Source organism: Pygocentrus nattereri, chromosome 7 (assembly GCF_015220715.1).
Source record: "Pygocentrus nattereri isolate fPygNat1 chromosome 7, fPygNat1.pri, whole genome shotgun sequence".
NCBI classification, from domain to species: domain Eukaryota; kingdom Metazoa; phylum Chordata; class Actinopteri; order Characiformes; family Serrasalmidae; genus Pygocentrus; species Pygocentrus nattereri.
Window position 1 is genome coordinate 26,267,262 of NC_051217.1, and position 15,666 is coordinate 26,282,927.

The 15,666-nt window shown below is 47.2% G+C and overlaps 1 protein-coding gene across 2 annotated transcripts in view; it reads right to left on the reverse strand.

Annotated features, from left to right (window-relative positions):
• Positions 1-14,505, reverse strand: part of dner (delta/notch-like EGF repeat containing) — a 142,899-nt gene extending 128,394 nt beyond the window's left edge. The window contains exon 1 of one of the 2 annotated variants that reach the window (XM_017686935.2): positions 14,038-14,505. In XM_017686935.2, coding sequence (XP_017542424.1) covers positions 14,038-14,283 — 246 coding nt within the window. In that variant the 5' untranslated portion in view covers positions 14,284-14,505. The remainder of the gene's footprint in view (positions 1-14,037) is intronic. The other variant, XM_017686934.2, reaches the window with a different exon arrangement.
• Between the last annotated feature and the right edge of the window lie 1,161 nt (positions 14,506-15,666).

The window sequence follows — 15,666 nt, forward strand, 5'->3', positions numbered from 1 at the left end:
ATGTTCCTGACTTGCTGGCCAATCAGAGGCTTTGCTCCTGACTTGTTGGCCAGTCAGAGGCTGTGTTCCTGACTTGTTGGCCAAATCAGAGGCTGTGTTCCTGACTTGTTGGCCAATTATAGGCTGTGTTCCTGACTTGTTGGCCAATTACAGGCTGTGTTCCTGACTTGCTGGCCAATCAGAGGCTGTGCTCCTGACTCGCTGGCCAATCAGAGGCTGTGTTCCTGAAGTGTTGGCCCATTATAAGCTGTGTTCCTGGATGTAATTTACTTGTTGGCCAATTACAGGCTGTGTTCCTGACTTGTTGGCTAATTATAGGCTGTGTTCCTGACTTGTTGGCCAATTACAGGCTGTGTTCCTGACTTGCTGGCCAATCAGAGACTGTGCTCCTGACTTGCTGGCCAAAAAGAGGCTGTGTTCATGACATGTTAGCCGATCAGAGGCTGTGTTCCTGACTTGTTGGCCAGTCAGAGTCTGTGTTCCTGACTTGTTGGCCAATCAGAGGCTGTGTTCCTGACATGTTGGCCACAAAGAGGCTGTGTTCCTGACTTGCTGGCCAAAATTAGGCTGTGCTCATGACATGTTAGCCAATCAGAGGCTGTGTTCCTGACTTGTTGGCCACAAAGAGGCTGTGTTCCTGACTTGTTGGCCAATCAGAGGCTGTGTTCCTGACTTGTTGGCCAATTATAGGCTGTGTTCCTGACCTGTTGGCCAATTACAGGCTGTGTTCCTGACTTGCTGGCCAATCAGAGGCTGTGCTCCTGACTTGCTGGCCAAAAAGAGGCTGTGTTCATGACATGTTAGCCGATCAGAGGCTGTGTTCCTGACTTGTTGGCCAATCAGAGGCTGTGTTCCTGACTTGTTGGCCAATTACAGGCTGTGTTCCTGACTTGTTGGCCAATTACAGGCTCTGTTCCTGACTTGCTGGCCAATCAGAGGCTGTGCTCCTGACTTGCTTGCCAATCAGAGGCTGTGTTCCTGAAGTGTTGGCCCATTATAAGCTTTGTTACTGGCTGTAATTTACTTGTTGGCCAATTACAGGCTGTGTTCCTGACTTGTTGGCCAATTACAGGCTGTGTTCCTGACTTGCTGGCCAATCAGAGGCTGTGTTCCTGACTTGCTGGCCAATCAGAGGCTGTGTTCCTGAATTGTTGGCCATTTGTAGGCTGTGTTCTTGACTTGCTGGCCAATTATAGGCTGTTTTCCTGACTTCTCAACCAATTATAGGCTGTGTTCCTGACTTGCTGGCCAATCAGAGGCTGTGTTCCTGAATTGTTGGCCATTTATAGGCTGTGTTCTTGACTTGCTGGCCAATTATAGGCTGTTTTCTGACTTCTCAACCAATTATAGGCTGTGTCCCTGACATGTTGGCCAATCAGAGGCTGTGTTCCTGACTTGCTGGCCAATCAGAGGCTGGGCTCCTGACTTGTTGGCCAGTCAGAGGCTGTGTTCCTGACTTGTTGGCCAAATCAGAGGCTGTGTTCCTGACTTGTTGGCCAATTACTGGCTGTGTTCCTGACTTGTTGGCCAATTACAGGCTGTGTTCCTGACTTGCTGGCCAATCAGAGGCTGTGTTCCTGACTTGCTGGCCAATCAGAGGATGTGTTCCTGAATTGTTGGCCATTTATAGGCTGTGTTCTTGACTTGCTGGCCAATTATAGGCTGTTTTCTGACTTCTCAACCAATTATAGGCTGTGTCCCTGACTTGTTGGCCAATCAGAGGCTGTGTTCCTGACTTGCTGGCCAATCAGAGGCTGTGCTCCTGACTTGTTGGCCAGTCAGAGGCTGTGTTCCTGACTTGTTGGCCAAATCAGAGGCTGTGTTCCTGACTTGTTGGCCAATTATAGGCTGTGTTCCTGACTTGTTGGCCAATTACAGGCTGTGTTCCTGACTTTCTGGCCAATCAGAGGCTGTGCTCCTGACTCGCTGGCCAATCAGAGGCTGTTTTCCTGAAGTGTTGGCCCATTATAAGCTGTGTTCCTGGATGTAATTTACTTGTTGGCCAATTACAGGCTGTGTTCCTGACTTGTTGGCTAATTATAGGCTGTGTTCCTGACTTGTTGGCCAATTATAGGCTGTGTTCCTGACTTGTTGGCCAATTACAGGCTGTGTTCCTGACTTGCTGGCCAAAAAGAGGCTGTGTTCATGACATGTTAACCAATCAGAGGCTGTGTTCCTGACTTGTTGGCCAGTCAGAGGCTGTGTTCCTAACTTGTTCGCCAGTCAGAGGCTGTGTTCCTTGACTTGTTGGCCAATCAGAGGATGTGTTCCTGACATGTTGGCCACAAAGAGGCTGTGTTCCTGACTTGTTCGCCAGTCAGAGGCTGTGTTCCTTGACTTGTTGGCCAATCAGAGGCTGTGTTCCTGACTTGTTGGCCACAAAGAGGCTGTGTTCCTGACTTGCTGGCCAAAATTAGGCTGTGCTCATGACATGTTAGCCAATCAGAGGCTGTGTTCCTGACTTGTTGGCCAGTCAGAGGCTGTGTTCCTGACTTGTTGGCCAATCAGAGGCTGTGTTCCTGACTTGTTGGCCAATTATAGGCTGTGTTCCTGACCTGTTGGCCAATTACAGGCTGTGTTCCTGACTTGCTGGCCAATCAGAGGCTGTGCTCCTGACTTGCTGGCCAAAAAGAGGCTGTGTTCATGACATGTTAGCCGATCAGAGGCTGTGTTCCTGACTTGTTGGCCAATCAGAGGCTGTGTTCCTGACTTGTTGGCCAATTACAGGCTGTGTTCCTGACTTGTTGGCCAATTACAGGCTCTGTTCCTGACTTGCTGGCCAATCAGAGGCTGTGCTCCTGACTTGCTTGCCAATCAGAGGCTGTGTTCCTGAAGTGTTGGCCCATTATAAGCTTTGTTACTGGCTGTAATTTACTTGTTGGCCAATTACAGGCTGTGTTCCTGACTTGTTGGCCAATTACAGGCTGTGTTCCTGACTTGCTGGCCAATCAGAGGCTGTGTTCCTGACTTGCTGGCCAATCAGAGGCTGTGTTCCTGAATTGTTGGCCATTTATAGGCTGTGTTCTTGACTTGCTGGCCAATTATAGGCTGTTTTCCTGACTTCTCAACCAATTATAGGCTGTGTCCCTGACTTGTTGGCCAATCAGAGGCTGTGTTCCATACTTGCTGGCCAATCAGAGGCTGTGCTCCTGACTTGTTGGCCAGTCAGAGGCTGTGTTCCTGACTTGTTGGCCAAATCAGAGGCTGTGTTCCTGACTTGTTGGCCAATTATAGGCTGTGTTCCTGACTTGTTGGCCAATTACAGGCTGTGTTCCTGACTTGCTGACCAATCAGAGGCTGTGCTCCTGACTCGCTGGCCAATCAGAGGCTGTGTTCCTGAAGTGTTGGCCCATTATGAGCATTGTTCCTGGCTGTAATTTACTTGTTGGCCAATTACAGGCTGTGTTCCTGACTTGTTGGCTAATTATAGGCTGTGTTCCTTACTTGTTGGCCAATTATAGGCTGTGTTCCTGACTTGTTGGCCAATTACAGGCTGTGTTCCTGACTTGCTGGCCAATCAGAGGCTGTGTTCCTGACTTGCTGGCCAAAAAGATGCTGTGTTCATGACATGTTAACCAATCAGAGGCTGTGTTCCTGACTTGTTGGCCAGTCAGAGGCTGTGTTCCTGACTTGTTGGCCAGTCAGAGGCTGTGTTCCTTGACTTGTTGGCCAATCAGAGGCTGTGTTCCTGACTTGTTGGCCACAAAGTGGCTGTGTTCCTGACTTGTTGGCTAATTAAAGGCTGTGTTCCTGACTTGTTGGCCAATTATAGGCTGTGTTCCTGACTTGTTGGCCAATTACAGGCTGTGTTCCTGACTTGTTGGCCAATTACAGGCTGTGTTCCTTACTTGCTGGCCAATCAGAGGCTGTGCTCCTGACTTGCTGGCCAAAAAAAGGCTGTGTTCATGACATGTTAGCCAATCAGAGGCTGTGTTCCTGACTTGTTGGCCAGTCAGAGGCTATGTTCCTGACTTGTTGGCCAGTCAGAGGCTGTGTTCCTGACTTGTTGGCCATAAAGAGGCTGTGTTCCTGACTTGTTGGCCATAAAGAGGCTGTGTTCCTGACTTGTTGGCTAATTATAGGCTGTGTTCCTGACTTGTTGGCAATTACAGGCTGTGTTCCTGACTTGCTGGCCAATCAGAGGCTGTGTTCCTGAATTGTTGGCCATTTATAGGCTGTGTTCTTGACTTGCTGGCCAATTATAGGCTGTTTTCCTGACTTCTCAACCAATTATAGGCTGTGTCCCTGACTTGTTGGCCAATCAGAGGCTGTGTTCCATACTTGCTGGCCAATCAGAGGCTGTGCTCCTGACTTGTTGGCCAGTCAGAGGCTGTGTTCCTGACTTGTTGGCCAAATCAGAGGCTGTGTTCCTGACTTGTTGGCCAATTATAGGCTGTGTTCCTGACTTGTTGGCCAATTACAGGCTGTGTTCCTGACTTGCTGGCCAATCAGAGGCTGTGCTCCTGACTCGCTGGCCAATCAGAGGCTGTGTTCCTGAAGTGTTGGCCCATTATGAGCATTGTTCCTGGCTGTAATTTACTTGTTGGCCAATTACAGGCTGTGTTCCTGACTTGTTGGCTAATTATAGGCTGTGTTCCTTACTTGTTGGCCAATTATAGGCTGTGTTCCTGACTTGTTGGCCAATTACAGGCTGTGTTCCTGACTTGCTGGCCAATCAGAGGCTGTGTTCCTGACTTGCTGGCCAAAAAGATGCTGTGTTCATGACATGTTAACCAATCAGAGGCTGTGTTCCTGACTTGTTGGCCAGTCAGAGGCTGTGTTCCTGACTTGTTGGCCAGTCAGAGGCTGTGTTCCTTGACTTGTTGGCCAATCAGAGGCTGTGTTCCTGACTTGTTGGCCACAAAGTGGCTGTGTTCCTGACTTGTTGGCTAATTAAAGGCTGTGTTCCTGACTTGTTGGCCAATTATAGGCTGTGTTCCTGACTTGTTGGCCAATTACAGGCTGTGTTCCTGACTTGTTGGCCAATTACAGGCTGTGTTCCTTACTTGCTGGCCAATCAGAGGCTGTGCTCCTGACTTGCTGGCCAAAAAAAGGCTGTGTTCATGACATGTTAGCCAATCAGAGGCTGTGTTCCTGACTTGTTGGCCAGTCAGAGGCTATGTTCCTGACTTGTTGGCCAGTCAGAGGCTGTGTTCCTGACTTGTTGGCCATAAAGAGGCTGTGTTCCTGACTTGTTGGCTAATTATAGGCTGTGTTCCTGACTTGTTGGCAATTACAGGCTGTGTTCCTGACTTGCTGGCCAATCAGAGGCTGTGTTCCTGAATTGTTGGCCATTTATAGGCTGTGTTCTTGACTTGCTGGCCAATTATAGGCTGTTTTCCTGACTTCTCAACCAATTATAGGCTGTGTCCCTGACTTGTTGGCCAATCAGAGGCTGTGTTCCATACTTGCTGGCCAATCAGAGGCTGTGCTCCTGACTTGTTGGCCAGTCAGAGGCTGTGTTCCTGACTTGTTGGCCAAATCAGAGGCTGTGTTCCTGACTTGTTGGCCAATTATAGGCTGTGTTCCTGACTTGTTGGCCAATTACAGGCTGTGTTCCTGACTTGCTGGCCAATCAGAGGCTGTGCTCCTGACTCGCTGGCCAATCAGAGGCTGTGTTCCTGAAGTGTTGGCCCATTATGAGCATTGTTCCTGGCTGTAATTTACTTGTTGGCCAATTACAGGCTGTGTTCCTGACTTGTTGGCTAATTATAGGCTGTGTTCCTTACTTGTTGGCCAATTATAGGCTGTGTTCCTGACTTGTTGGCCAATTACAGGCTGTGTTCCTGACTTGCTGGCCAATCAGAGGCTGTGTTCCTGACTTGCTGGCCAAAAAGATGCTGTGTTCATGACATGTTAACCAATCAGAGGCTGTGTTCCTGACTTGTTGGCCAGTCAGAGGCTGTGTTCCTGACTTGTTGGCCAGTCAGAGGCTGTGTTCCTTGACTTGTTGGCCAATCAGAGGCTGTGTTCCTGACTTGTTGGCCACAAAGTGGCTGTGTTCCTGACTTGTTGGCTAATTAAAGGCTGTGTTCCTGACTTGTTGGCCAATTACAGGCTGTGTTCCTGACTTGTTGGCCAATTACAGGCTGTGTTCCTTACTTGCTGGCCAATCAGAGGCTGTGCTCCTGACTTGCTGGCCAAAAAAGGCTGTGTTCATGACATGTTAGCCAATCAGAGGCTGTGTTCCTGACTTGTTGGCCAGTCAGAGGCTATGTTCCTGACTTGTTGGCCAGTCAGAGGCTGTGTTCCTGACTTGTTGGCCATAAAGAGGCTGTGTTCCTGACTTGTTGGCTAATTATAGGCTGTGTTCCTGACTTGTTGGCAATTACAGGCTGTGTTCCTGACTTGCTGGCCAATCAGAGGCTGTGCTCCTGACTTGCTGGCCAAAAAGAGGCTGTGTTCATGACATGTTAGCCGATCAGAGGCTGTGTTCCTGACTTGTTGGCCAGTCAGAGGCTGTGTTCCTGACTTGTTGGCCAATCAGAGGCTGTGTTCCTGACTTGTTGGCCAATTATAGGCTGTGTTCCTGACTTGTTGGCCAATTACAGGCTGTGTTCCTGACTTGCTGGCCAATCAGAGGCTGTGCTCCTGACTTGCTGGCCAATCAGAGGCTGTGTTCCTGAAGTGTTGGCCCATTATAAGCTGTGTTCCTGGCTGTAATTTACTTGTTGGCCAATTACAGGCTGTGTTCCTGACTTGCTGGCCAATCAGAGGCTGTGTTCCTGACTTGCTGGCCAAAAAGAGGCTGTGTTCATGACTTGGTGGCCAGTCAGAGGCTGTGTTCCTTGACTTGTTGGCCAATCAGAGGCTGTGTTCCTGACTGTTGGCCACAAAGAGGCTGTGTTCCTGACTTGTTGGCTAATTATAGGCTGTGTTCCTGACTTGTTGGCCAATTATAGGCTGTTTTCTTGACTTGTTGGCCAATTACAGGCTGTGTTCCTGACTTGCTGGCCAATCAGAGGCTGTGCTCCTGACTTGCTGGCCAATCAGAGGCTGTGTTCCTGAAGTGTTGGCCCATTATATGCTGTGTTCCTGGCTGTAATTTACTTGTTGGCCAATTACAGGCTGTGTTCCTGACTTGTTGTCAATTACAGGCTGTGTTCCTGACTTCTCGACCAATTATAGGCTGTGTTCCTGACTTGTTGGCCAAATCAGAGGCTTTGTTCCTGACTTGTTGGCCAATCAGATGCTGTGTTCCTGACTTGCTGGCCAAAAAGAGGCTGTGTTCATGACATGTTAGCCAATCAGAGGCTGTGTTCCTGACTTGTTGGCCAATCAGAGGCTGTGTTCCTGACTTGTTGGCCAGTCAGAGGCTGTGTTCCTTGACTTGTTGACCAATCAGAAGCTGTGTTCCTGACTTGTTGGCTAATTATAGGCTGTGTTCCTGACTTGTTGGCCAATTATAGTCTGTGTTCCTGACTTGTTGGCCAATTACAGGCTGTGTTCCTGACTTGCTGGCCAATCAGAGGCTGTGCTCCTGACTTGCTGGCCAAAAAGAGCTGTGTTCATGACATGTTAGCCAATCAGAGGCTGTGTTCCTGACTTGGCCAGTCAGAGGCTGTGTTCCTGACTTGTTGGCCAATCAGAGGCTGTGTTCCTGACTTGTTGGCCAATTATACGCTGTGTTCCTGACTTGTTGGCCAATCAGAGGCTGTGTTCCTGACTTGTTGGCCAATTATACGCTGTGTTCCTGACTTGTTGGCCAATTACAGGCTGTGTTCCTGACTTGCTGGCCAATCATAGGCTGTGCTCCTGACTTGCTGGCCAATCAGAGGCTGTGTTCCTGAAGTGTTGGCCCATTATAAGCTGTGTTCCTGGCTGTAATTTACTTGTTGGCCAATTACAGGCTGTGTTCCTGACTTGCTGGCCAGTCAGAGGCTGTATTCCTGACTTGTTGGCCATAAAGAGGCTGTGTTCCTGACTTGTTGGCTAATTATAGGCTGTGTTCCTGACTTGTTGGCAATTACAGGCTGTGTTCCTGACTTGCTGGCCAATCAGAGGCTGTGCTCCTGACTTGCTGGCCAAAAAGAGGCTGTGTTCATGACATGTTAGCCGATCAGAGGCTGTGTTCCTGACTTGTTGGCCAGTCAGAGGCTGTGTTCCTGACTTGTTGGCCAATCAGAGGCTGTGTTCCTGACTTGTTGGCCAATTATAGGCTGTGTTCCTGACTTGTTGGCCAATTACAGGCTGTGTTCCTGACTTGCTGGCCAATCAGAGGCTGTGCTCCTGACTTGCTGGCCAATCAGAGGCTGTGTTCCTGAAGTGTTGGCCCATTATAAGCTGTGTTCCTGGCTGTAATTTACTTGTTGGCCAATTACAGGCTGTGTTCCTGACTTGCTGGCCAATCAGAGGCTGTGTTCCTGACTTGCTGGCCAAAAAGAGGCTGTGTTCATGACTTGGTGGCCAGTCAGAGGCTGTGTTCCTTGACTTGTTGGCCAATCAGAGGCTGTGTTCCTGACATGTTGGCCACAAAGAGGCTGTGTTCCTGACTTGTTGGCTAATTATAGGCTGTGTTCCTGACTTGTTGGCCAATTATAGGCTGTTTTCTTGACTTGTTGGCCAATTACAGGCTGTGTTCCTGACTTGCTGGCCAATCAGAGGCTGTGCTCCTGACTTGCTGGCCAATCAGAGGCTGTGTTCCTGAAGTGTTGGCCCATTATATGCTGTGTTCCTGGCTGTAATTTACTTGTTGGCCAATTACAGGCTGTGTTCCTGACTTGTTGTCAATTACAGGCTGTGTTCCTGACTTCTCGACCAATTATAGGCTGTGTTCCTGACTTGTTGGCCAAATCAGAGGCTTTGTTCCTGACTTGTTGGCCAATCAGATGCTGTGTTCCTGACTTGCTGGCCAAAAAGAGGCTGTGTTCATGACATGTTAGCCAATCAGAGGCTGTGTTCCTGACTTGTTGGCCAATCAGAGGCTGTGTTCCTGACCTGTTGGCCAGTCAGAGGCTGTGTTCCTTGACTTGTTGACCAATCAGAGGCTGTGTTCCTGACTTGTTGGCTAATTATAGGCTGTGTTCCTGACTTGTTGGCCAATTATAGTCTGTGTTCCTGACTTGTTGGCCAATTACAGGCTGTGTTCCTGACTTGCTGGCCAATCAGAGGCTGTGCTCCTGACTTGCTGGCCAAAAAGAGCTGTGTTCATGACATGTTAGCCAATCAGAGGCTGTGTTCCTGACTTGGCCAGTCAGAGGCTGTGTTCCTGACTTGTTGGCCAATCAGAGGCTGTGTTCCTGACTTGTTGGCCAATTATACGCTGTGTTCCTGACTTGTTGGCCAATTATACGCTGTGTTCCTGACTTGTTGGCCAATTACAGGCTGTGTTCCTGACTTGCTGGCCAATCATAGGCTGTGCTCCTGACTTGCTGGCCAATCAGAGGCTGTGTTCCTGAAGTGTTGGCCCATTATAAGCTGTGTTCTTGGCTGTAATTTACTTGTTGGCCAATTACAGGCTGTGTTCCTGACTTCTTGGCCAATTACAGGCTGTGTTCCTGACTTGCTGGCCAATCAGAAGCTGTGTTCTTGACTTGCTGGCCAATTAGAGGCTGTGTTCCTGAATTGTTGGCCATTTATAGGCTGTGTTCTTGACTTGCTGGCCAATTATAGGCTGTTTTCCTGACTTCTCAACCAATTATAGGCTGTGTCCCTGACTTGTTGGCCAATCAGAGACTGTGTTCCTGACTTGCTGGCCAAAAAGAGGCAGTGTTCCTGACATGTTAGCCAATCATAGGCTGTGTTCCTGACTTCTCAACCAATTATTGGCTGTGTTCCTGACTTGCTGGCCAATCAGAGGCTGTGTTCCTGAATTGTTGGCCATTTATAGGCTGTGTTCTTGACTTGCTGGCCAATTATAGGCTGTTTTCCTGACTTCTCAACCAATTATAGGCTGTGTCCCTGACTTGTTGGCCAATCAGAAGCTGTGTTCCTGACTTGCTGGCCAAAAAGAGGCAGTGTTCCTGACATGTTAGCCAATCATAGGCTGTGTTCCTGACTTCTCGACCAATTATTGGCTGTGTTCCCGACTTGTTGGCCAAATCAGAGGCTGTGATCCTGACTTCTTGACTAATGAGATTGAGAGAAATTAAGCTTCTATCTGCTGATCTAAGGTGGTCAACTCCCTGCATTGTTGGTTTGGCCCTTTGATTGCTGACCATATGGTCACAAAATAACCCTCCAGGGTGGCAACCATCAAGGAGTGTTGATGTTCGCCATCCTTGCAGGGAGTCGACACCTCTGTCCTTTTGATAGGGTAATCATCATCCCCCTGTTTAACCCCCTCTTCTTATCACCCTCATCCCCCTCGCATTCCCTTGCTTAACCCCCCTCTTCTTATCACCCTCATCCCCCTCGCTGACCCACCCAAAACTCCTTTTCTGCACCTTTATCCTCCTCCCACAACTTCCAGTGTTTATAAGGTTCTCCTAAAATATCCCTAATCAGACTGGCTGTGATAGACTGACTGCGATCCACTAAGCTGTGCCCACATTTCCTGTGTGTCAATAAAATCAAGTCTACGCTGAAGGTCTCCTGACTTCTGATTCCTGAAAGCTGAATTTCTAACAAGATGCTGTGTTCCTGACTTATCAGCTAATCAGAGCCTGTGTTCCTTGCTTGTAGACCAGTTAATGTGTTGCTCCCCTTGTTGACTGAACAGCGCTATCCTTCTGGGCAAAATAAAACTACCTCTCTTGCAGGCAGCGTTCCCAAGATTTATTGTTCTGTGCACGACATCCTTTGATGTTCCATATGACATCATCTTCATTCAACTTGATGGTTGAAGAGTGGGCATCTCAGAAACGAATGAAGATCTTCATCTTCTTCTTTCGGCTGCTCCCTTTAGGGGTCGCCACAGCAGATCATCTGCCTCCATCTTGCCTTATCCATTGCCTCCTCTACTTTCACACCAACCATCTCCATGTCCACCTTCACTACATCCTTAAACTTTCTCTGAGGTCTACCTTTTCTCCTTCTACCAGGCAGCTCCATCTCCAACATTCTTTGCCCAATATATCCACGGTTCCTCCTCAGCACATGTCCAAACCATCTCAACTTGGCCTCTCTGGCTTTATCTCCAAACTGCTCCACCTTCACTGTCCCTCTGATCTGCTCATTTCTAATCTTGTCCAGCCTTGTCACTCCCAACGAAAATCTCAGCATCTTCATCTCCGCTACCTCCAGCTCAGCTTCCTGTCTTTTAGACAGAGCCACAGTCTCCAAACCATACATCATAGCAGGACGCACTACTGTCTTGTAAACCTTCCCTTTCACTCTTGCTGCTATCCTTCTGTCACACATCAGCCCTGACACCCGTCTCCACCCACTCCACCCTGCCTGCACCCTCTTCTTCACCTCTTTTCTACACTGTCCATTCCTCTGGATGGTTGACCCAAGATATTTGAAGTCATCCACCTTTACGACCTCTACTCCTTGCATCTTCACCTTTCCACCTGCCTCCCTCTCATTCACACACATGTATTCCGTCTTATCTCTACTGACCTTCATTCCTCTCCTCTCCAGTGTAAACCTCCAGCTCTCCAGATTCTCTTCCACCTGCTCTCTACTCTCACCACAGATTACAATGTCCTCTGCAAACATCATGGTCCATGGAGCCTCCTGCCTGACATCATCTGTCAACCTGTCCATCACCATTGCAAACAAGAAGGGGCTCAAAGCTGATCCCTGATGTAGCCCTACCTTCACCTTGAAACCATAAGAAACGAATGAAGATCCAGGCCTTAAAATGCACACCCTGTCTCTGAAGTGCAGTGACATTACCTCCTAAAAGTGTTATGCAAATTTGGCATGGTCAGTCTGGAGGCGAATTAATATTATGCAAGTGTGATAATGCTAACTGTTGATTGGTGGGTTAGAGTGCAAAGTGAACAGGCAGAGTGTCAGCCCTTCATTCTGTATGAGAGTGAGAGAGGGAAAAGGAAAAATCGATGGGTTTCTAACACCCTCCCTGTTACGCAGTAAATGGGTCGATGGTGATGTTCTTTGCTCTATTTCTGAGCAGGAAAAGCAGGACACACTGCAGAAGCACAGCTGTGTCCTTCACTGGAGCTTCAGCTGAACTGCTGGACAGAAAGTTCTGTTTATATAAACACTTAAAAACAGATTTTTACAGGGCTCATATCATTAAAAAACTCATCTTCCACTTTGTTTTAAAATTAACATCATTCAGCTACAGCAGTTTAGCCCCACTCATTCAGCTACAGTAGTTTAGCCCCACCCATTCAGCTACAGCAGTTATCTTTACTTTATTTTATCTTTCATTATCTATTATTGTCTCATTAAAATCAGTGTTTGTCTCTAAATACATTTTAATATCATACATTTTGTGAATCAGTTTGAACTGCAATTTGATTTGCTTGAAAACTGCTACATAATAAAGTTTGATTGACTGATTGATTGATTGATTGCCAATCATCTGTAAGGCACCATCAGAATGTGTTTTACATTGTTTACATTTCAGTGTCTCATGAAAAGTGAGGAAAGAGAGCTACAGCACTCTCAGCATCAGTTCACTGAAACAATAAAAGAAATTATGAGGAGTGTTTCCACCTGGACTGACAACCAACCAGAACAGAGCTCATTTGCATACATCGGTTTTAAAGAATGAGTGAAGTCTGGACACAAATGGACCATCTTGATAAAAATATAGCATAATGCAATCCTGTCAACAACACACTCTCCTGACCACTGTGCTGACCACAAGGACAACAAACACACACACACTCTATCTGACTGAGGACAGACCCTCACTTCCTAGCTTCCTTGCTTCTGTTGCCACGGCAACGCAGCACTTGTACTTCAAGTCTTGCTGACCACACGAGTGCACACACACACACACACACAGGCATGCCAGCCTGCTGGACACTGACTGGACACAGCTGGACCGTCTCATAAAGTACCTCAACATCTGACTCTATCTCTGTCTCTATCTCGTTCTTTCTGTTTTCTCTCTTCCTCTCTCTCCTCTTTCACTCTCTCTCTGTCTCCCTTCTTTCTCTCCCTGTGTTGATAAATCATAAAGAAGTCTGGCTGGTCAGTCCTTAATGATCTCCTGAGTGTCCATCAGTCAGTTTCACACAGAATGTAGACGGACACATGAATCCAGCAGCTCCACATGGTGAGAGGCAGATGATGTGTATCTCAGCCCCTCTTCATAGACTCATAATTCCGGATGTGAATCTCATTGGATCTTGTGATGAGACGGAATGGAAGGGGCGGCTCTACGGATTCAGGAAGGGTTTGAACTGGATTTCTAAGCTGGATCATCACAAGACACAGACACGGATATAGAGAAAGAGAATTTGATGCTCATTTCTCTCTAGCAGCTCAACAACCCTCCACACACAGAGAGACGACAGAGTCCAAGCTCATCTGATAACACAGTTATGGGGAGATCTTATTTCTATTTATTAATAAAAATAAAAGTCTTTTCATTCTGATGGAATGGCCACTAGGCCATAGGCTATATAGCTGTTTCAAGGAAAATTTAGTTTTCCATCATTTTTGTATCGTTTTTCAGCACTGAATATAAGAAAATACACAGAAGAAGCTATATTCAGCTGAGAATAATAGAGTTGAACAAGTACATTAACAACATTCTAATGATATGTTTACCGTTCAGTTGTTAGTAAATTATTTGCTTTCAGTCTATAATTTGAGTGCCAAGATTCATCACCAATACACTTTGTGACTCGTGGAATATTTCAGGTTTCTCTGAGACATGAATGAGTCGAGGTAACAGGGCTGAGTGAAGTTTGAGGGAATAAAATGTACATTTATCATCACATATGAAGGAGAATTCATGAAAAAGGTGTTTCAGGCATTAGATGTTTCCTGCATTAATGCAAAACATAATATAAGCATTTAATAATTTAATTTAATTTAAGAATACAGCAGATTTGGGGGGCGTGGGGCGTAGTGACCCAATGCCCCCACGTAGATGGTCCCTATCACAGGTGATGGAAACTTGCATCACCTGTGCAGGTAAACAGCTCAACACACACACCTATCACTGACCTCACAGTTGTGTCCGGTGAAGGCCGGTCTGCAGGTGCAGGTGTACGTCCACTGTGAGTCCAGGAGAGAAGAGCACACTCCTCCGTTCAGACACGGCCATCCCTCACATGGGTCAGGGGGGTCGGTGGGGGCCGATGTCACCGCAGGGGTCACTGGGGTCAAAAACATGCTATAGATGGTGAGGAAGAGGAGCGGAGGGAGGAAGGCTGTGGGCAGACGCATCCATATCATCATCACCATCACCATGGCAACAGAGAGGAACAGAGGGATAAATATATTCTTCTCTATTCTATTCTTCTTTCTTCTTCTCTCCTCTGTTGTCCTCTCAGTTTTTTCTTCCGCTTTTCTCCTCCTCTGTTCTCCTCTCTTCTCTCTCACTGTTCAGTGCCGAGTGCAGCGATCGGCTCAGCTGCTGTTCTCCGTCTGCTGGAGTGCATGAGAGAGGATGGCAGGTACTACTGAGGGAGAGAGCGAGAGAGAGAGAGAGAGAGAGAGATGGTGCTGAATCACAGTGACGACGAATGACGACACAGTACCACATGTATATTTACCTCTCACTCACAAAACCAGCTTAAATATACCAGTATATATGAGTGAGTGAGTGTGTGTGTGTGTGTGTGTGTGTGTGTGTGTGTGTGTGTGCATTAGAAAAAAAGCCAGCTGCTAATTACATTGTGTGAAAATGTCAAGACCAACAGACCAAAGAAATGGTTCAAAATGACAAAATAAATAATAAATTTGTTATAGTAAGGTTTTATTCAGTCTAAACCAGCCATTAGGGGTGTACTTTGTGTACTTCTGGTGCCGGTCCCAAGCCCGGATAAATGGTGAGGGTTGCGTCAGGAAGGGCATCCAGCGTAAAACTGGTGCCAAAACTATCGTGCGGATCACAAATATGATTGCCATACCGGATCGGTCGAGGCCCGGGTTAACAATGACCACCTGTGTGAAAGTAGAGGAGGCAATGGATTTGGTGTGAAAGTAGAGGAGGCAATGGATAGGGCAAGATGGAGGCAGATGATCCGCTGTGGCGACCCCTAAAGGGAGCAGCCGAAAGAAGAAGGTTTTATTCAGTCACAATATATATGATTTTTCATTTGTACAAGAGACATTAATGCTATGTTAATATTAATACCACATTTATTAGAGAAACAAAAATGTTTTCTATCACACACCAGTTGTAAATATATACATATAAATTATATGGACAAAAGTATTGGGATACCCCTCCTTGTTGAGTTCAGGTGTTTCAGACACACCATTACTAACAGGTGCATAAAATCAAGCACACAGCCTTTCAGTCTCCATAGACAAACACTGGCAGTACAATGAGTCGTATTAATGAGCTCAGCTGTAAACATGGATCTGTAATAGGATGCTGCCTCTGCCACAAGACAGACTGTGAGATTTCTGTCCTGCTGGATCTGCTCCTGACAACTGTTTTAATAACAAGTGTTATTATCATGAACTGGAGCAACAGCAGCTCAGCCATGAAGTGAGTTTGCAGCTTAGCTGAGTGCTGAAGAGCAAACTGCCTCTGGAAGCAACAGAGGCAGTTTGCTCTTCAGCAAACTGAACTGCACAAGAACTGTACATTAGGAACTTCACGAAATGGGAATCCATGGCTGA